General features: G+C 66.0%; 1 protein-coding gene across 11 annotated transcripts in view; it reads right to left on the minus strand.

The window, feature by feature from the left end:
- Positions 1-22,179, minus strand: part of MCF2L (MCF.2 cell line derived transforming sequence like) — a 97,379-nt gene that overhangs the window by 42,868 nt on the left and 32,332 nt on the right. For 2 of the 11 annotated variants that reach the window (XM_070471384.1, XM_070471381.1), the window contains exon 1: positions 4,017-4,104. The exons of 8 other annotated variants lie outside the window; for them this stretch is intronic. In XM_070471384.1, coding sequence (XP_070327485.1) covers positions 4,017-4,089 — 73 coding nt within the window. In that variant the 5' untranslated portion in view covers positions 4,090-4,104. Of the gene's footprint in view, positions 1-4,016; positions 4,105-12,604; positions 12,725-22,179 lie in introns of those variants that run through there. One more of the 11 variants, XM_070471380.1, reaches the window with a different exon arrangement.

Consider the following 22,179-nt stretch of genomic DNA (forward strand, 5'->3'; position numbering starts at 1 on the left):
GGCAGCGGTACAGGTTTCAAAGCAGGGTGGCCTGCACAGTCCATTCAGATTCCAGCCACCATCGAGGCCCGCGGTGTGTGTCACGTGACCCCTGGTGGACGGCGGGTGCTGGGGGGGTGAGACACTCGCTCCTTTATTCTGCACTCGAGGGGCTGCAGCTGGTTGAGAAGGAAGTGAGGTCCCCGCCTGTCCCTTCTGCGGTCTGGGCGGGAAGTGGGGTCAGCCCGCCCACCAGCTCAGGGTCAGGGTCAGGGGACGCCCGGCTCCTCCACAGACCCGCTGTGTGTGTGGACAGCGCCTCACAGTTAACCACCGAGCCCGGCCTTCCCGTGGCCCAGACGTGCACGGAGACTGAGGCTGTGACCCGTCACAGGGCCGTTCGAGGCGGGAGGGGTGCAGGGGGGCGTCGGGAGGGGCACCGCGGGGCACAGAGCCCGCTGCCCGGTCAGGGGCCAGTGGGAACGGCCCCTCGCTGAGCTCACGGCTCAGCCGTCCGGAGACCCAGCTCAGCTGTACACGAGGACAAAGGGGAAGGACCCCCCTGGCCCGCCTCCCCCGCTGGAATCTCTGCCCACAGAGCTGTCCCGAGTCCTGCTTGGTCTGGGCAGCATCAGAGAGTTGTTGGGGTGGGGCACCATTTCATCTTTATGCCACTTCATCTTAACACAATGAGACTCCAGCAGCAAACGTCCTTCCTCTGGCAAACTGACTCCGGACTCTCTCTTTAGGACGAGGGTTCTGTAACGCGTCGCGGGCGGCCTCTGAGTAGCTGTGTTTGCCAGCCCCACCTCGGGGAGGGGGCACACACGGGGCGGGGCTGGCAGGGCGCAGAGTGGACCCTGGGAGCCCTGGAAACCACCCCAGGTGGTGGTGGCCGGGGTCAAAGGGGCCCACAGATCCAGCAGGAGCCTGGTGTTCGGGTTCGGGGGCTGGCTCCTGCCTCGCGGGTGACCTTGGACCTCACAGCGAGGAGACAGGAGGCTGAGCGGGGCTCTTGAGACGGGGTCTGCAGCTGGCGGGAGGCCCTGGGCTGTGAAGTCCACTAAGTCCGTCACAAGTTCATTCCCTTCCCTGTTTACATCTGGCTGAACGTCCACACCCAAGGCTTCCGTTTGTTTTCTATCAAAATACACCCGTGACGCCCTTTCAGAGTTCAAGGTGGAGAGTCCGTGGGGGCCTCCACCCGCTCACTCGGGAGTCCCAGCTCACCAGGAACCGCCCCCCCCCCCCCCCCCCCCCCGGGAATCTCCAAGCTGGAGCAGAGCATGTGCAGAGGCCCCAAAGGGGAGGAGCACGCCTGGGGCTTCGAACAGCTCCGGCCTGGCCCTCGGCCAGGGTGGGCCAGGTCAGCTCCCCACGTGTCCGGTCCAGCAGGAGAGAAGTCTCCGTGGCGACCTGTGATCTGGTCTGTGGCTCTGGGGTTAACCCACCGGGATGCTGGAGACCTACAGCCACCGGGGCTGAATCTGCTCTCACAGCCCACCTGGGGTATTTTTAAGGAGTTACTTGTCACTGGATTAGGCACAAACAGTTCCCATCGTGTATGATGCATCATTAACTCAGGTCACCAACATTATCCTGATTTCCTGATCTCAGGAAGTGAATCCTTACGTATTTTAAATAAAAAGCCCCGTATGAGAATATGCTTGACCAAACTCATATCATTAACTCAGTTCACCAACATTCTCTCGATTTCCTGATCTTAGAAGGTGAATCCTCACGTATTTTAAAATAAAAGGCCCTGTACGAGATGCTCGACCAAACATCCTCAGGGAAGGGCAAGCACGTGCAGGTTTGAAAACCGAAGGGTGGGGACCAACGAGGATTCAAAAGTCAGTGCCCCGAGCAACTGGGAAGCAGGCCGTGGGCCATGAAGACGCTGCGTGTGGCAGAGAAGCCGGCGAGGCTTTGGGGGGGGGGGGGCGGAGTGTCCACGCTGCCGCCCACCTGAGCAAGGGGTGCAGGGGAGCCTTGAAGGGCCAAGGGCCTGCAGGCCACAGTTCAGGAAATACGCATCTTTGGATGAAGCAGCACATCCAGCACTGAACTCATTCTCACGGACAGATAGCGGGGTCGATGGAGGCCACGGAGAGGCTTTGGGAGCGCCAACCACGCGGTGCCTGGGCTCTGAGGGAGTGTGCCTGGGGCTGGTCCTGCCCACCTGGCCGCGGCCCAGAGGGGACACGTGAGCGGCAGGCAGGCCCTGAGTGCAGAGCTCCGATGGAGGGCCTGGGCCTCCCCGGGGAGGCCTCCCTGAGGAAGGGTCCTGATGAAGCAGGTCCAGACCTGGGGAAGGGGGATGGCCCAGCAGGAGGCCTGGTGGCCCTGTTGGGGGCAGTTTAAACACACGGCACTCTGCCTAGCGACTCTGAGTGCCCAGCCTGGGTGGGAGGGACGGGGGTGGTTCACACGCACCCACCAGACGCGTACCCACCCAGCAAGGAGCCAGGCAGCGGGCAGGCCAGGCATGGAGGGGAGGGAGGCCCCAGGACGGCCTCGGGTGTGGGCTCTGCGCAGAGTCTGGGCGCCAGGTCTCTGCGGACCTTTCATCATCAACGAATGTGGTTCTCCTGGGGACCCCGCTCCCGCCCGGCCCGCAGCGAGCCTGCAGTGGGTGCAGCTCCCGAGCCCTGCCGGCCCGCCAGGAAGGGCGCCATGCACAGGGGCCCGCGGTCAGAGTCACAGCGGGCAGAGCCCTAGGCCTGCACGAGCCGGCCGGGCCGGGCCCCTCTCCTGGGCCCTCACTGCCCCTGCCGTGGCCCAACGCCCGCCTCCACCCCGGGCCTAAGGCTAGGTCCTCGCAGAAGCATTCTGTCCTTCTCCAGGTGCCCGGGCCTGTGGGATCTGCCCGATGAGTGGAGGCCACAATTCAAACACACGCCCACCGGCCAGAGCTCCTGGGCCAGCACACACCGGAGAGGGAAAGACAGAGACAGGTGAGAAAGACATGGAGAGACAGAGGGACCAGCACAGACAGACAGAGGAGGGTATGCGGGTGACCTGTCTGCAAACAGCAGGCGCGAGTGGAATCGGCATCGGGTCCACGGCAGGGAAGGACCTCATCGAGGTGGGGTTCACAGCACAGGTGCCAGCGACTCTGAGAAAAGGGATGGACACTTTCTCTGGTGGGAAAACAGATTGTTTCCAGAGACGGGGCGAAGCCCTCCAGCCCTTGGGTCCCCCGCAGTGAAACCACGTGGGTGTGAGGGAAGGCCCAGCAGCTGGCAGGGAGCTCGCTGCGCCTGGGGGAGACCTCGAAGCTGAGCCCGAGAAGCCTTCCTTCCGAGATTCCAGCCTTGTCATCCTGACGCTGCACACTGTCTCCCCAGGACGAGCCCTGTGATCCGGGTGTAAACGTGATGACTGAGGTTTCTGCCCTGGCCCCCCCAGCACTCACCCTCTGAGCCTCATCCACCAGTAAATTCACACGCGCAGTTTCCTCTGTATGAAACTGGAAACTTCAGACACCAAAGGCGAGGGTGTGGCTGATTCATACAATTTACAAAAGACCTATTTAACGAATTATTCTTCAATCCTCAGCAGAAATACCCATTGGAAGATTAACTCACAGCAAAGCCCTCCAAAAGCAGCACCTTCCATCCCTAGAAACCCGACCAGGAAACCCAGGCGCGTCTGCACGGGCCACCTCTTTGTTCTCAGTCACCACGGGCGCGACTCTCCCCAAGCCGGGCAGGTACAGGGGCGCCAGCCCCAGACCACCCCCTGCGACGCCCCCCGGCTGGACCCTGCTGGTCCTGCCCCTGCGGGCACAGAGACCCCCACCCACAACGTCCCTGGGACCCGGAACAAAGGAGCTTCCAGGCTGAGCGGAGACTGCGCCCCGGTGCCCGGCAGGCGCTGCTCGGGACGAGGGAGAGGACGGGGACAGGCGGGAAGGGGGCCGGCCCGCCCACCCTGGAGGTCCCCTGCGAGCTCGCCGCTGGCCTGGGCTCCCGAGCAGGTCCCGCGTGCAGGCCTGGGGCCCCCGCCCTCACGTATGCCCGAGGCCAGCCCACCTGTGTGGGTCTTCAGGAGCAGCCAGAGCGCGGACAGTTCCCGAGACAGCAGGGACAGGAGGCTCAGGGTCATGCTGCTGCCGCCGGCTGCGTCAGGAGGCAGCGCCCCGCCGCCCGGCACGCCCACGCCGGCCGCACAGAGGGAGGTGGCTGGGCTCCATGCCGGCCGCCCACCCGCGGGACGAGGACCTCGCTCTGCCCGGGGGCCGCAGTCCGCCTGCCTGTTCTGCTCGCGGCCGGTAAACTGCGCTCGGCGGGGAGGTGCTGGGGCTCCCCGGGGGCCGGCTCCCTCCCCGCCGCACGTCCCAGCCCTCCCTGCAGGGGCCCCGCACTCAGCAGCTCCTAAGCCTGCAAGCAGGCGGGCGGGCAAGCAGGCGGGCAGGCAAGCAGGCGGGCGGGCAAGCAGGCTGGCGGGCAGCGGTGGCCTGGGGGCTGGGACCGCCAAGACCCCCCAGGGTGACCCCTCAGGTCCTCAGGAAGCCCACCTAGAATGAGGCACACCCCCGCTGCGCCGGGCCTCCCCAGGGAGTGGGGCCCGGGGGAGCTCGTTAAAGTGCAGCTCAGGTTCTGCAGGTGAGTGGTGCTCCCGGAGGCCGGGGCTCCCTCCGAGGACCGCGTCTCCAGCAGGAGGGACCCCGGGGGCTGAGTCCAACCTGCAGGGCCTGGAGAGGACGGTGCTTGGGCCTGGCCGGGACTGGACGTGGCGGCGTATCGTTGGGCATCGCGGCTCATCCTCCCCATCCCGGGCACGCAGCCGACCACGCCTGCCCCCCGTCTGGGCCCCGGGGCCTCGACCATGAGCGGCGGCCCTGGAGTCCAGCCGCTCGTACCACGTGGGGCAGCGGTCACTGGGCGCCAGGCGCCCCGTCCATGCCCCGCTGTCCATCACACGGCTCGGGGTCTGACCTGGTCTTCGCTGGATGGGCCCCGTGTCCCCCTCCTCATTGCTCCCCTGTGGCCTCCCTCTCGTGGCCTCCCACTGACACTGGACAGGCCCCCTCCCTCGCGCTCTCACACCGCTCCTGGGGCACCAGGGCCGGGGACCTTCCCACGGAGCAGGGGCGACTCTGACCCTCACGCACGGCCTGGCTCACACCGTGGGCGGTTCTAGGCTCAGCACAGCCTCCAGGGTCACGATCCAACCCCTCGGAGATGTGGAGACCACGACGGCCCAAGCGCAGTCCGCTCCGGCCCGAGGGACAGCTCGGGCATCCGGCTGTGGAGTGGGTGACCGAGAGCCTGGGAGTGGCCGTTCAGAGCCCTGACATACTTCAGCGAGGTCACGCTGCTGGGGCTCCATCCCTTTCGCCTCCTCCTGTGGCCCTTTCTTCCCAACTCCACAGCAACTGGGGCCTGACCCGTGCCCTCCTGACTGACTAAGTCAAGGGGACGGCCTGACCTCTGGTCACCATCTCAGGCGGGTCGCCGCGCTGCTCGCCCAGCCGTTGGAACCCCGGGCTCCACTGTGGGTGCCCTTCTCCAGCAAACAACACAGTATCTGCCTTTCTCGTTTCCCTCCAGGCTGTGCTCGAATGTGAGACGCATGCTCGGCCTGCTGTCTTAGGTCTGAGGCCCGCCGCCTGGGGAGGCTGGTGGATGGACTCCCAATGCCCGCCCTGAGCTCCCGCAGAACCACCCAGAAGGCACCGCACTGCAGTCTGCGCCGAACAAGCACGTGCCCGCCTTTACAACCAGAGCCCTTCCAGCATGGAGTTTAAAGAGGAGCTAGTGGTTTGCAGGTTTCCCCTCTAAAGACACGTGATCGGTTCCTCCCTTCATCAAACGTGCAGTAGCGGCTGGCAATGCGTGGGGTGCAGCAGGAGCAGCCAGACTCCGGGGTCCCCAGAGGAGGCCGGGGGGGCTTCCCCAGCAGCGGCTGCGCTCGGGGAGCCGTGAGGACAGATCCCTCCTGGTCTCTCCGGCCCGAGGACCCACAGAGCCGAGGGCCACGGGCACGCCCGCAGGTCCGCACACCTCAGCCTACGTCCATGGAGCTCTGGTCCCTGTGATGCGAGCCTTGGGCCATCTGCCCCCGCCCCAGGACGCTCCCAGGATGCCCCCCAGGGCTGAGCTCCACTCCCCAGGCTCAGCTGTGCCCCGGCGTGAGTGCCCACCATGAACACACAGAACCCACACAACGGGACGAGATCCTGGGCGGGAGAGGAGGGAGGAGAGGCCGCCCCCAACCCTCGCCCCCTCCACGCCCCCCTCGTATCCTCGCCCCCTCCGCCGCCCTCTGCGCCCCCAAAGCCCGCCGGGGTGGCGCTCGGGCCGCAGGCGACCCGCGCGCGGCTCCCCTCGGCCTCAGACCTCTGCATCTGCTCCTGGGTGCCCCCCGGTGCCCCCCGTCCCCCGTGACCACAGCCCCCACCACCGCGGGGGGCTGCTGCCTCCCCTGGAAGCCTGCCAGGCTTTCCTCCCCACAGTGCTGACGGTTCTAAGGCCACGGGTCCGGTCCCTGCTTTTCATGTCTGTCCGAGGCTGTGCTCTCGAGAGGGCGCTGAGCGCGGAGTGGGAGGGCGTGCAGGCCAGCTGGGGGCCAAAGGGAGCACACACTTCCCGCGGTCACTGGGGCGGTTCAGTAGCTAGCGCCCTGCAGATCCTCGAGGAGGGCCCTGGGCTGGGGGTGACACGCCCGCCACACTGGGGCACAGCTGAGTGGCAGCCGGGACTCGCAGCCAGACACCCCGACATGCAGCTTCAGGCCCTTGAGCTCACCCAGGACCCGGCACAGGGGGCCAGGGGAGAGTCTGAGGAGCAAAGGTTCTCCAAGGTGGGGGGTGGCAGCTAGTGATTTTTCACTCACTCACATCTTTCTGATCGACAAAGAGGGCAGTTTTTCCAGCTCTGCCCAGCAGGCCAGGCCCGGGGGCGGGGCGAGGCAAGGCCAGACGGTGGGAGAGGGGCTGGGGGCCGACTGCAGGCCCGGGGGCGGGGCGGGGGGCAGTGCAGAACCTCTGTCCCCAAGGGGAAGGGCGTCCAGCACCCCGAATGCCCTGCAGGAGCTCCCTTGGCTGGAAGGCATCGTGGGCAGGGACCTGAGTGTGAACAGGACACGTTGTCTGAGGACACAGCATCCGCGCCACGATGCGTGTTCAGCACATGGTGTAGACGAGCCGCGCTCTGAGCACAGCGTCCAGGCCGCCCTGGTGCAGCCCGCCTCCCCCTCGCCGGTCCGCACACAGTCACAGACGCTCGCCGTTAATCCCTCCCTGTCCAGGGGCGCAAGACAAACGAATGAACCAAGGACAGTCTCCCGTGGGCGAGATGGCCCTCCCAGGACCCCGCGAGAACGTCCAGAGGTGTGACTTTATAGCTGGATCCAGGCCCTGGAAGGTGTGGGGCCTGAGTGGCCTCAGGCCGCCACCCCCTGCAGCCGCACCCGCTGGTGACGGAGCGGGAGGGGCCGTCGCTGACTCACAGCCTCCTGTTTGTGGAGGCCTCGCCACCTGGCCCTGGAGCGTCACCATGGCGACCTGTGCGGCAGGTGTCCCCGCTCTGCAAAGCCTCCCGGGGCTCCTCATCCTGGCGGGCCTAGCGGGCCCCTCCCCTCATGTTCCCTCCTTTCCCCAGAGTCCCCCTCCTGCGTCCTCCCCGTCCCTCTGAGGCTCTGTGGTCCTCAAGCCCGGGTCCTCCCCCTTAGGGGAAGGTCCCCAGCTCTGCCCTGTCCACTCCGCTCAGAGCCGAATGCGTGCTCCCAGCCCCAAGCTCACCCACGGCCGCAGAAGCAGGCTTCCTGGAGTGATGGCAGGCCCTGAGGGGCCAGCCCGAGCGGTCGTCCTCCCCGCTGGCCATCACATCCCCGCCGCACCCAGGCCGCCCCTCGAGCTCCGGCCGTGAACTCGGCAGTGAGACCCTGGGCCGGGTGTGCCGGGCCCCCTTCTGGGCCACGTGCCACCACAGCTCGGGGGACCCGAGGCAGGCGGGGCGTCAGCAGCACCGGGTCCCAGGCAAGCTCTCAGCTCACACGGCGCTGCGGTCCGTGCACGCAGTCAGGAACCTGGGCCGACACCCCGGGCCGAGGCCAGCACTCTCGGGGGACACCCCACCGCCCCTCCCTCGCCCTGGCTCGCGGTCTGTCGGGGTCCAGCCTGGCCCCGGCTCTGCGTGGTCCTTCCCCTGGTTCCTTTCCAATGACTTTGGTTTTGTCTGGAGCCTGGACTGCAGCCTGCCGCCCGCCCACCCTGCACAGGTGCCTGGCAGGCCCGGCAGGCCCTCAGCGCTGTCCGTGTGCTCCAGATTCTCAGAAGGGCAGACCCTCCCTCACCCTCCACCCAACGCGGCTTAGCCCCCAGGTCCCGAGTCCATGGGGAGCCCAAGATGACGGGCATGTGGTCTGTGGCAGAGTCACAGACGGCCACCATGGGGCCGCTATCCAGGACCCAGGGCCCTTTCGGGGAAGGAAGCAGGCTCACTGCTGTTTTGGGGCCACCTCTCTGTGCCCCAGGCCTCCCCTGCCTGCTTCGCCTGCAGCTAGAAGCACCAGACCAGACCCCTAGACAGCAACGAGCATGCACACCCCAGACACCCGCCTCCTGCGCTGCGGGGATCATGGCTGGAGGGGATGCGGGCTGGCACGTCCGACCTCGGCCTGCGGGGTCAAGTGCGAGGGCACGGGAGGCCTGACCGCCTCGTGGGCAGCGGAGGCAGGGGCCCGTGAAGTCTGAGTGAAGTACATCCCCATGGCATCCACGCTGCGCCGCCCTCAGAGCCAGCCAGGACGAGCCCCCAAGGCCCCAGGGAAGGCGCTTCTCCCCATCTCTGGCGCCCCTCCCTTCTGACTACAACCTGAATCCGGTGTACGGTCACCTGCCTGCCCAGCACACACCAAGACACGGTGCCCCCGGGGCCTGGACCCCGCCAGCCCCGGCGCCATGCCCGGTTCCGCATCCTGGCATCTTCCGCAGGGACGTCCTCCCCTCCCGACCACAGCCGGGACGGTCAGGCTCGCCCACTGAGGGACCAGGTATGGCCGTGGGGACTGCTCGGCCCTCACTTCCGCCCTGGCCTGTGTTTCTCGCGTGCGTGGAGTTACACGGGGGGTGCCCCACAGCCTTACGTGGTGGGGACGGGGAGACGGACAGAGGTGAGGCCGGGGGCGCCCGGCTGCTCGGATGGGAGGCGGCAGGAGGCAGCTCGCCCTCCCGCGGGCTGCAGACGCGCTGCCCGCTGGGCTGTGGGCAAGGCCGGGCGCCCCCGCCCACCTCCCCCAGCTAAGCAGGAAGCCTCTCCCGGCAGATTGGAAAAACAGACACGGGAGCGACACGGGAGCGCAGATAGCATCGCAGGCTCGCAGGAGGGCGGGGCCGCACAGTGTTTATCCGGCTCCCACCCTCGCGGCTCGGGAACAACGCTCTGCTTGTTCCGCACAAGCTGCGACCTGGACAGAGCGTGGGGAGGGCCGCCTCCCCGAAGATCAACATCCTGGCGTCTCACGCGCGACGATTCCGGGAGGTGCAGGGGCAGACGCAGGCACAACAAACACGGCCGGGCCCGGGGTCCCCCACACACCGCCGAGCGAGGACGCCCGTGGGCCCCAGACACCCTGGGGCTTGGCCTGTGGAGCAGGCGTGGGGACTCAGAGGGCTGCCGGAGCCCAGAGGAAAGGCTCCCGACACACACACACCTGGAAGCGCAAAGGGGCTTTTGTGGGATCCGGGCTGGGGCAGAGGCGACTGCACCGCGGGGGCCTCGGGGGTTCTGGGCCCGAAGGCGACGAGCTGGCTTGTTCCCTTAAAGCACAGCGGGACCCCGGGCACGGCCCGCACCAGGATGCGGGGGCGGGGGCGGAGGTGGGGGACACTGAGCCAGCTGGGTGTGCCTGCGGGGCCGGCGCAGTTTCCAGGGGGTGGCGGCTCAGAGGCGCGGCGGGAGGCGCTGAGCTGTGGGGACACGCACCCCCGGGCCCCCAGGCAGGGCGCTCTGGAGAACCAGGGTGGGGGGCGGCACCTGGGGAGGGCGCCCAGGGCCCCTCAGACCCGCACGGGGGAGGAGACGACCCGTGAGAAGAAGACCCAGGGAGGGCGGCCTGCGCTCGACTCGCTGAAAGCTGTTCCCCGTCACATCACAGGTCTCGGGCAGTCCATGGCTCCCAGCTCCCCGCCGCAGGAGAGGGTGGGCTCAGTCCAGGCAGGCAGCTGCAGCCACTGTTTTTATTTTACTTTCTGGCCACGTGTGAGGCAGGCAGGATCTTAGTTGCTCGACCAGGGGTCGATCCCTGGCCCCTGCAGTGCAAGCACAGACTCTTAACCCCTGGACCACCAGGGAAGCCCCCTGGGAACACCTCTTACCTTTGTGCTAAAAATGTAACTATGGCTGTAACTAAAAATCACTTAGCGGCTTGGGCCAAACCGCTCTGGGCTCAGAAGGAACGCCTGATTCTTCTCGGGGAGGGGGAGGAGGGGGCGAGGTCCTAGATGTGACGTCTCAGCGGGAGGAGACGGGGTCCGGATTCGAGACAGGACGGAGGGGACGTGCTGGACGCTGCCTGGGCGCCGGGCTGGGGGCACCTGGGGCCAGGGGTCTTTCCGGTCTGTCCCGGGCCTGAGGAGGGCCCCCACCTTCTGCCGCCCAGACCCACTGGTCCTGCACGCCCCCACCAGCCCCTGGGGGCCTCCTGCTCCGTCCCCCCAGCTTGGGTGCCCCCGGGACAGCAGGCAGGATGCGGAGGGGCCCCTGCCTGCCCCCGAACCGCAGAGACGCCCACACTGGGCCGGGGCCGCGGACCCTCTTCCCTCCTGGGGCCCCGGGCGGAGACGCGCGTGAGCAGGTGGTCTCTCCACTGCTTTATTTTCTGCCTTTCTGTGTGTTGGGACGCAGGATTTTAAACAGCAATTCTGTAGGTTCTTAACCTTTTCTGCTCCCACATCATGTTGTCCGCCTGCAAACACGCGGGTGAAGCACAGAAGCAGCCCGTGTCCAGCCAGAGGCAGCCACGTCCACGGCAAGCGGCCGCGTGTGGCCAGGTGCTCCCACGCCCCTCAGGATCGCACCAAACATGGCAGCGCCTCCCAGGGAAGCGTCCCACCGCGTCACTCCCTGCGGCATCCCCAGACACAGGCTGTTCACAGCGGCAGCCTCCCACGGCCCTCAGCGGGCTGGGGCCGGGCCGGTCCCCCCTGACAGCGGTCGCTCCCCTGCCAGGCTGGCCCGGACACGCCTGTGCTCTCTGAGCGACGCCTGCAGCTGGCGGGGACGTGGCCCCAGCACCCCCCAGCTCCAGGCCACCTGCTCTTCAGGGCTGAGGCTGACCTCTGAGACCCAGGATGCAATGCCTGTGGCCCCAGGAGGTTGGTCTCACTTCCCCATGGCTGCTCTGACTCAGTTTTAACCCACCAGTCGGGTATTTTTAGCCAAATGTGAGAACACCCGCTCTGTCGATGCCATTGTCACGGGGACAGCGGTTCCGAGGGGGCCAGGAGGGGAAGCTGGACGTTAAATGAAAGAGGAAGGAGCTGGAGAATCAAAACAGAAACTGCACGGCCCAGCCTCGTGCCCGGTGGGCTTGGGGGGCCTGGGCCGTGCCCACCCGCTCAGGGCTGCAGTGTCCACCCTTCAGCGCCAACACAACCAGCGTGTCTCCAAGAAGTGCTGGAAGGGGCGGGTGGGGACTGCATTGCACCCGCGTGAGACCGGGGCAGAGGCTGTGACCCAGGCCCCCAGCAGGGGCAGTCCCTGCCATCCCCGGGGAGAGGGCAGGAGGCTGGCACCCAGAGGGGCGTCCAGGAAGAGTGACCCGCTGAGGTCGGGTCACTCGGAGACTGGACCTGAGCGTCGGGACAAGGCTTCTCAGCGCTGGGGCCTCAGGCGTCTCGAGCTCAGAGCCCAGGGGGCCCGTTGACCCGAGAAGCTGATCCCAGCTAAAGTCCTGATGACCGCGCAGGACAAGTGAGGCCACTTCCAACCACTGGCACCTGGCGCTGCCCACCTGTAAAATGGGTGAGGTTCCCGCAAGGCCGGGATGCCACGTTTCACACACGCGGAGCTCAGGGCCCACTGGGAGTCAGAGCCACCCCGCGATGCCGCGGGAGCACCAGCCTGTGTCTTCACTGTGGACCAGGCCTGGGTCACAGCGGCCCCCGAGCGTCCCTCACAAAGGAGCCGCGACACTCACAGCCTCTCACAGCGGGGCCTGGTCAGTGCTCGGGTCACGGCGGCCCCCGAGCATCCCTCACAGAGGAGCCGCGACTCTCACAGCCTCCTGCAGGGGCACCCGGTCAGCGCCTGGCATGGGGGGACTGCCAGCCCCTGGAGAGTGGCCACGGGGCAGCTCCAAGAGTGAACTGCACTGAGGCGCGAGGCTGCCGCTGTCACGGGCTCGAAGGCACCACGGGGCCGACGGCTCCGCTGTGCTCTGCGTGTGGACCTCCTCCACCGGGCACCCTCGAGGGGGTCCGGCTGCTCTGACGGCGGGGCTTAGACCAGCGAGGCTTGGGCTTCTGCCCAAAGGGAGGGTCATCTGGGGACAAGTGGGCGAAGGGCTCGCGTACCCACAGGCCCATCCCCGAGCTGCTCCAGACGCCCTCCCCTGTCACCACGAGGCCCACTGCACAGCTGGGCCTGGGGCCCAGCAGGCCGCCTGCACTCACCCTCAGCCACGGAGAGCAGCCAGGAGCACCACTCGCAGTAGACATAGTAGCTCTTCATCTCCGCCACGGAGATCCGGGCGGCCGCGCCGTCCCCCATGGCTGAGGGCCCGCCGCGTCCGCCTCCTCCCGCTGGACTTTGCTCCCGAGCGCCCGCCCGGGGCCAGCTGGCTTTTCACTTTCACATCACCCTGGAACCACGGCGTGATCCAGCGGCGGCCGGCCTCCTCACCCCGCCCATGGACTCACAGGCAGGCCAGGCCAGGCAGCCCCACCTGGCCGCGGGGCAAGGCCCAGGCCAGCTCCACGCTTCAGCCGGTGCCTTGAGGTCAGCACAGCCGCGCCAATTAGAGGATGCTGGCCCGGCCCTGCCGACAACACCCAGGGCAAGCGGGGGGCGTGCCTGTCTGAGGAGGTGCATCCAAGGCCCCTCGACCCTCCAGACGTCAGCCAAGGCCGGCACCTCTGGCCCTGTGTGGGCAAAGGGGCCGCCCCCCCGGAGACCCCTCAGATGCCCGAGGAGCCTGCCCCGCCGCACAGGGCGGTCTCTGCGGCCCTGCCCTTCCCCGCATGGGGACCGGGGGACGGCTCCTTGCCCACGGCCCAGGGACCGGGGGGCAGGGCCCATAACCCCAAGTGGCAGGTGCCCAGCGAGGCTCGGGGACCCACTGGAGTCCAGGCCAAGTCCTCAGACCGTGCAGCCTGAGGGGGCCAGGACCCCACACAGACCCAGACACCAGATGCACCCAAAACAAACCCAGACACCTGACCTCCCACACAGACCCAGACACCTGACCCCACAGAGACACACAACCTGACCCCACACACACACCTGACCCCACACACACACCTGACCCCAAACAGACACACACCTGACCCCCCCACACACACACCTGACCCCACAGAGACCCACACACCAGACCCCACACACAGACACACACCTGACCCCACACACACACCTGACCCCAAACAGACACACACCTGACCCCCCCACACACACACCTGACCCCACACACACACACACCCCTGACCCCACACACACCCCTGACCCCCCCCACACACACACACCTGACCACACACACACACACCCCTGACCCCACACAGACACACACCTGACCCCACACACACACCTGACCCCGCACAGACACACACCTGACCCCACACAGACACACACACCTGACCCCACAGAGATACACACCTGACCCCCCACACACACACACCCCTGACCCCACACACACACCTGACCCCACACAGACACACACCTGACCCCACACAGACACACACACCTGACCCCACAGAGATACACACCTGACCCCCCCCACACACACACCCCTGACCCCACACACACACCCCTGACCCCACACACACACCTGACCCCACACAGACCCACAACCTGACCCCACAGAGACCCACAACCTGACCCCACAGAGACACACACCTGACCCCACACACACACACCCCTGACCCCACACACACCCCTGACCTCACACACACACACACACCTGACCACACACACACACACCCCTGACCCCACACAGACACACACCTGACCCCACACAGACACACACCTGACCCCACACACACACCTGACCCCACACAGACCCACAACCTGACCCCACAGAGACCCACAACCTGACCCCATATAGACCCACACACCTGACCCCACACACACACACACCTGACCCCCCACACACACACACCCCTGACCCCACACACACACCTGACCCCCACACATACACACACCTGACCCCACACACACACCTGACCCCCCCCCACACACACACCCCTGACCCCCCCCCCACACCCCTGACCCCACACACACACCTGACCCCCCCACACACACACCTGACCCCCCCCCACACACACCCCTGACCTCACACACACACACACGTGACCCCACACAAAAACACACCCCTTACCCCCCCCCCACACCCGACCCCCACACACACACCTGACCCCACACACACCCCTGACCCCACACACACACCTGACCCCCACACACCCCTGACCCCACAGAGACCCACAACCTGACCCCATAGAGACCCACACACCGGACCCCACACACACACACACCTGACCCCACACAGACCCACAACCTGACCCCATAGAGACCCACACATCTGACCCCGCACAGACACACAACCTGACCCCACACAGACACACACCTGACCCCACCCACACACCTGACCTCCCCCCCCACACACCTGACCCCCCCCCACACACACGTGACCCCACACACACACCCCTGACCCCACACACACACCTGACCCCACACACACACCTGAACCCTCACACACACCTGTCCCCCCCACACACACACACCTGACCCCACACACACACACACACCTGACCCCTCCCACACACACACGTGACCCCACACACACACATCCCTGACCCCAAACACACACACACCTGACCCCACACAGAGACACACCTGACCCCCCCCCACACACACCTGACCCCACACACACCCCTGACCCCCCACACACACACACCTGACCCCCCCCCACACACACCTGACCCCACACACATACCTGACACCCACACACCCCTGACCCCACACACACACACCTGACCACACACACACACACCTGACCACACACACACACACACCTGACCCCCCCACACACACACACCCCTGACCCCCCCACACACTCCTGACCCCACACACACCCCTGACCACACACACACACACACCCCTGACCCCACACACACACACACCTGACCCACACACACACACACACACTCCTGACCCCCACACACACACCTGACCCCACACACACCCCTGACCCCACACACACACACACACCCCTGACCCCCCCGCCATACACACCTGACCCCACACACACACCTGACCCCACACACACCCCTGACCCCACACACACACCTGACCACACACACACACACACACACCCCTGACCCCACACACACACACACCTGACCCCCACACACACACCTGACCCCCCCACACACACACACCTCTAACCCCCCACACACACACACCTGACCCCACACACACACCTGACCCCACACAGACCCACACCTGACCCCCCCACACACACACCCCTGACCCCACACAGACACACACCTGACCCCACACACACACCTGACCCCCCCCCCACAGACACACACCTGACCCCACACACACACCTGACCCCCCCCCCCACAGACACACACCTGACCCCACACACACACCTGACCCCACAGAGACCCACACACCAGACCCCACACACAGACACACACCTGACCCCACACAGACACACACCTGACCCCACACACACACCTGACCCCACACACCCCCCTGACCCCCCCACACCCCGGCCCCCCCCCACACACACACCTGACCCCACACACACACCTGACCCCACACACACACCTGACCCCCCCCACACACACACCCCTGACCCCACACACACACACACACACCTGACCCCCCACACACCCCTGACCCCCCTACACACACACCTGACCCCCCCACACACACACCTGACCCCACACACATACCTGACACCCACACACCCCTGACCCCACACACACACACCTGACCACACACACACACACCTGACCACACACACACACACACCTGACCCCCCCCCACACACACACCCCTGACCCCCCCACACACTCCTGACCCCACACACACACCTGACCCCACACACACACCTGACCCCAAACAGACACACACCTGACCCCCCCACACACACACCTGACCCCACAGAGACCCACACACCAGACCCCACACACAGACACACACCTGACCCCACACACACACCTGACCCCAAACAGACACACACCTGACCCCCCCACACACACACCTGACCCCACACACACACACACCCCTGACCCCACACACACCCCTGACCCCACACACACACACACACCTGACCACACACACACACACCCCTGACCCCACACAGACACACACCTGACCCCACACACACACCTGACCCCGCACAGACACACACCTGACCCCACACAGACACACACACCTGACCCCACAGAGATACACACCTGACCCCCCCCACACACACACCCCTGACCCCACACACACACCTGACCCCACACAGACACACACCTGACCCCACACAGACACACACACCTGACCCCACAGAGATACACACCTGACCCCCCCCACACACACCCCTGACCCCACACACACACCTGACCCCACACAGACCCACAACCTGACCCCACAGAGACCCACAACCTGACCCCACAGAGACACACACCTGACCCCACACACACATACCCCTGACCCCACACACACCCCTGACCTCACACACACACACACACCTGACCACACACACACACACCCCTGACCCCACACAGACACACACCTGACCCCACACAGACACACACCTGACCCCACACACACACCTGACCCCACACAGACCCACAACCTGACCCCACAGAGACCCACAACCTGACCCCATATAGACCCACACACCTGACCCCACACACACACACACCTGACCCCACACACACACACACCCCTGACCCCACACACACACCTGACCCCCACACATACACACACCTGACCCCACACACACACCTGACCCCCCCACACACACACACCCCTGACCCCCCCCCACACCCCTGACCCCACACACACACCTGACCCCCCCACACACACACCTGACCCCCCCCCCACACACACCCCTGACCTCACACACACACACACCTGACCCCCCCCCACACACACACCCCTGACCCCCCCCACACACCTGACCCCACACACACACCTGACCCCACACACACACCTGACCCCACACACACACCTGACACCCACACACCCCTGACCCCACAGAGACCCACAACCTGACCCCATAGAGACCCACACACCGGACCCCACACACACACACACCTGACCCCACACAGACCCACAACCTGACCCCATAGAGACCCACACATCTGACCCCGCACAGACACACAACCTGACCCCACACAGACACACACCTGACCCCACACACACACCTGACCTCCCCCCCCACACACCTGACCCCCCCCACACACACGTGACCCCACACACACACCCCTGACCCCACACACACACCTGACCACACACACACACACACACACACACCCCTGACCCCACACACACACACCCCTGACCCCACACACACACACACCTGACCCCCACACACACACCTGACCCCCCCCCACACACACACCTCTAACCCCCCCCACACACACACCTGACCCCACACACACACCTGACCCCACACAGACACACACCTGACCCCCCCACACACACACCCCTGACCCCACACAGACACACACCTGACCCCACACACACACCTGACCCCTCACAGACACACACCTGACCCCACACACACACCTGACCCCACAGAGACCCACACACCAGACCCCACACACAGACACACACCTGACCCCACACAGACACACACCTGACCCCACACACACACCTGACCCCACACACACACCTGACCCCCACACACCCCTGACCCCCCCACACACACACCTGACCCCACACACACACCTGACCCCACACACACCCCTGACCCCACACACACACACACACACCTGACCCCCCACACACCCCTGACCCCCCTACACACACACCTGACCCCACACACACACACACCTGACCCCCCGCCACGTCCTCCTCGATTCTGGGGAAATCAGGGAGTTTAGCGCAGAGGCCTGAGCAGGGACGTCAGCCGAGTAGCTTGAAATTCAAAATAACAGAAACACTAATGATCACCAGATTTCCCCCGACTGTGAAGTCTCCTCACCCACAGGTGTGAGGACAGCCCGTAGGGAGAGCCCCCAGGTGAGGATGTCCTCTGAAAAAGCACTTTGATTAACACAACATGTCCTGTCTGTCTGTGGAGCTCCCACCAGCTCCCAGCCTGTTCTCCAAGAGCCAAACAGGACGACCGTCCCGTGGCATCTGCCACTTCTGGATGAAAACAAAGTTCACAAACGTCAAACCTGCTGTGGGCAAGACCCACGTGCTGAATGCATTCTGAAACACGTCCATGCCTGCGGCCACCCTGAAAAAACCTGGGCTCCAGGCCACCCTCGCGGCCCACTTCCAGCCCCCGCCTCCCAGACCCACGGCATGGCAGCCCCGGCCCTGACCTGGTGCCCGGAGCACGGTGACCCGAAGCCTGTGTGGGCCCGGGTCAGACCCCGCAAAATAGGGCTCCCCGGAACAGGCGGAGGGCCCAGGCAAACGCCGGAACCTCGGCCACGGCTGAAAGGGCCTCACCCACAGTCAGTGGCGTATTCAACAACTTCAGGGGCATCAATTTTCCAAAAGAAAGGAAACATCCCAGAGACACCCCCTTGAGGGTTTCAGCATACCCGCCGGTCAACTGCGTTCCTCTAGAATTCCTTCTGGAAGAACCTTTTATTTTTTTGTGCATGTGACCTTGCATCCAAACATTTCCCCTTTTTGCATCAGCTGCTGGGAAACTCATAAGGGAAATTCGGGGCTCACTCAGCTCACCCACGTGCCTCACAAGTGTGTGTGTGTGTGTGTGTGTGTGTGTGGCCAGTCGTGTTCAACTCTGTGTGATCCCATGGACTGTAGCCCACCAGGCTCCTCTATCCATGGGATCCTCCAGGTGAGAACACTGCAGTGGATTGCCATGCCCTTCTCCAGGGGATCTTCCTGACCCAGGGATGGAACCCATGTCCCTTGCATCTCCTGCACTGGCAGGCGGGTTCTTTACCACTGTGCCACCTGGGAAACCCCAGATGTGTTCATTGCTTTTTAAAGTCAGTTCTGGTTCTTTGTAAAACAGTCCCTGACAACCTGGAATGTCCCTGTGGAGAGCTTTCAAACCTGCAGGACACAGCTGATTTCCCTGCTTGCTGGGACTCAGTCCCAAACGTCCGAGGCGAGAGTGGATGCCCCTCCCACCGCTCCATGGTGTCCTGCTTCTGAAAGGTGGTGGCTCCTTGGAGGGGCAGAGAAGACGCAGCAATCTGTCCCTGACTTCTTCTTCGCGAGCTGCTCATGTCCACTCTGGCGATCAAAGCACACCCCGCCTTGCAGCCACTGTCTCCTCAGTCCTCACTTGCAGCAGGAAGCTGACTTGGACCATCCACCAACCTGAAGGGGCTTCTTTCCACCCGACACAGAGGACAGCCCAACCCAGACACCTGTGGATAGGTATGCGAGGAGGGAGCCGGGGCAGGCTCACAGGTGGGAGGAAAGCCGTGGGCAGAGCAGGAAAAGGGAGATTGTGGGCACCTGGGCTTGGCAGTGTCCCTGCAGGTTGAGGACACTTTTCCCCATGGTGTCAGGCTAAGCAGCGCGGGGAGGGGGTGGAGAGTGACGGAGGGGTGGGCAGTGAGGAGCGGGGAGGGGGTGGACGGGGGGGCGGGCAGTGAGGGAGGGGTGGGCAGTGGGGGGTGGACAGTGGGGGGAGGGGTGGGCAGTGGGGGGTGGACAGTGGGAGGAGGGGGTGGGCAGTGGTGAGGGGTGGGCAGTGGGGAAGGTGTGGGCAGTGGGGGGAGGGGTGGGCAGTGAGGGGTGGGCAGTGGGGGAGGGGTGGGCAGTGAGGGGTGGGCAGTGGGGGAGGGGTGGGCAGTGGTGAGGGGTGGGCAGTGGGGAAGGTGTGGGCAGTGGGGGGAGGGGTGGGCAGTGGGGGAGGGGTGGGCAGTGAGGGGTGGGCAGTGGGGGAGGGGTGGGCAGTGGTGAGGGGTGGGCAGTGGTGAGGGGTGGGCAGTGGGGGGAGGGGTGGGCAGTGGTGAGGGGTGGGCAGTGGGGGGAGGGGTGGGCAGTGGGGGGTGGACAGTGGGAGGAGGGGGTGGGCAGTGGTGAGGGGTGGGCAGTGGTGAGGGGTGAACAGTGAGGGAGGGGTGAACAGTGAGGGAGGGGTGGGCAGTGGGAGGAGGAGGTGGGCAGTGGTGAGGGGTGGGCATTGGGGGGAGGGGTGGACAGTGGGGGAGGGGTGGGCAGTGGGGGAGGGGTGGGCAGTGAGGGGTGGGCAGTGGTGAGGGGTGGGCAGTGGTGAGGGCTGGGCAGTGGGGAAGGTGTGGGCAGTGGGGGGAGGGGTGGGCAGTGGGGGAGGGGTGGGCAGTGGTGAGGGGTGGGCAGTAGTGAGGGGTGGGCAGTGGGGAAGGTGTGGGCAGTGGGGGGAGGGGTGGGCAGTGGGGGAGGGGTGGGCAGTGAGGGGTGGGCAGTGGGGGCTGGGCAGTGGGGGGAGGGGTGGGCAGTGAGGGGTGGGCAGTGGGGGAGGGGTGGGCAGTGGTGAGGAGTGGACAGTGGGGGAGGGGTGGGCAGTGGTGAGGGGTGGGCAGTGGGGAAGGTGTGGGCAGTGGGGGGAGGGGTGGGCAGTGGGGGAGGGGTGGGCAGTGAGGGGTGGGCAGTGGGGGAGGGGTGGGCAGTGAGGGGTGGGCAGTGGGGGCTGGGCAGTGGGGGGAGGGGTGGGCAGTGAGGGGTGGGCAGTGGGGGAGGGGTGGGCAGTGGTGAGGGGTGGGCAGTGAGGGGTGGGCAGTGGTGAGGGGTGGGCAGTGGGGGAGGGGTGGGCAGTGGGGGAGGGGTGGGCAGTGAGGGGTGGGCAGTGGGGGAGGGGTGGACAGTGGGGGAGGGGTGGGCAGTGGGGAAGGTGTGGGCAGTGGGAAAGGTGTGGGCAGTGGGGGCTGGGCAGTGGGGGGAGGGGTGGGCAGTGGTGAGGGGTGGGCAGTGGCGGGAGGCGTGGACAGTGGTGAGGGGTGGGCAGTGGTGAGGGGTGGGCAGTGAGGGGTGGGCAGTGGGGGAGGGGTGGGCAGTGAGGGGTGGGCAGTGGGGGCTGGGCAGTGGGGGGAGGGGTGGGCAGTGAGGGGTGGGCAGTGGGGGAGGGGTGGGCAGTGGTGAGGGGTGGGCAGTGAGGGGTGGGCAGTGGTGAGGGGTGGGCAGTGGGGGAGGGGTGGGCAGTGGGGGAGGGGTGGGCAGTGAGGGGTGGGCAGTGGGGGAGGGGTGGACAGTGGGGGAGGGGTGGGCAGTGGGGAAGGTGTGGGCAGTGGGAAAGGTGTGGGCAGTGGGGGCTGGGCAGTGGGGGGAGGGGTGGGCAGTGGTGAGGGGTGGGCAGTGGCGGGAGGCGTGGACAGTGGTGAGGGGTGGGCAGTGGTGAGGGGTGGGCAGTGAGGGGTGGGCAGTGGGGGAGGGGTGGGCAGTGAGGGGTGGGCAGTGGGGGCTGGGCAGTGGGGGGAGGGGTGGGCAGTGAGGGGTGGGCAGTGGGGGAGGGGTGGGCAGTGGTGAGGGGTGGGCAGTGAGGGGTGGGCAGTGGTGAGGGGTGGGCAGTGGGGGAGGGGTGGGCAGTGGGGGAGGGGTGGGCAGTGAGGGGTGGGCAGTGGGGGAGGGGTGGACAGTGGGGGAGGGGTGGGCAGTGGGGGAGGAGTGGGCAGTGGGAAAGGTGTGGGCAGTGGGGGCTGGGCAGTGGGGGGAGGGGTGGGCAGTGGGGGAGGGGTGGACAGTGGGGGAGGGGTGGACAGTGGGGGAGGGGTGGACAGTGGTGAGGGGTGGGCAGTGGTGAGGCGTGGGCAGTGAGGGAGTGGTAGACAGTGCGGGAATGGTGGGCAGTGCGGGAGGAGAGGCTACATGGAACCGCACCGCCAGGGGC

The sequence above is a fragment of the Odocoileus virginianus genome, chromosome 8 (assembly GCF_023699985.2).
Source record: "Odocoileus virginianus isolate 20LAN1187 ecotype Illinois chromosome 8, Ovbor_1.2, whole genome shotgun sequence".
Classification (NCBI taxonomy): Eukaryota; Metazoa; Chordata; class Mammalia; order Artiodactyla; family Cervidae; genus Odocoileus; species Odocoileus virginianus.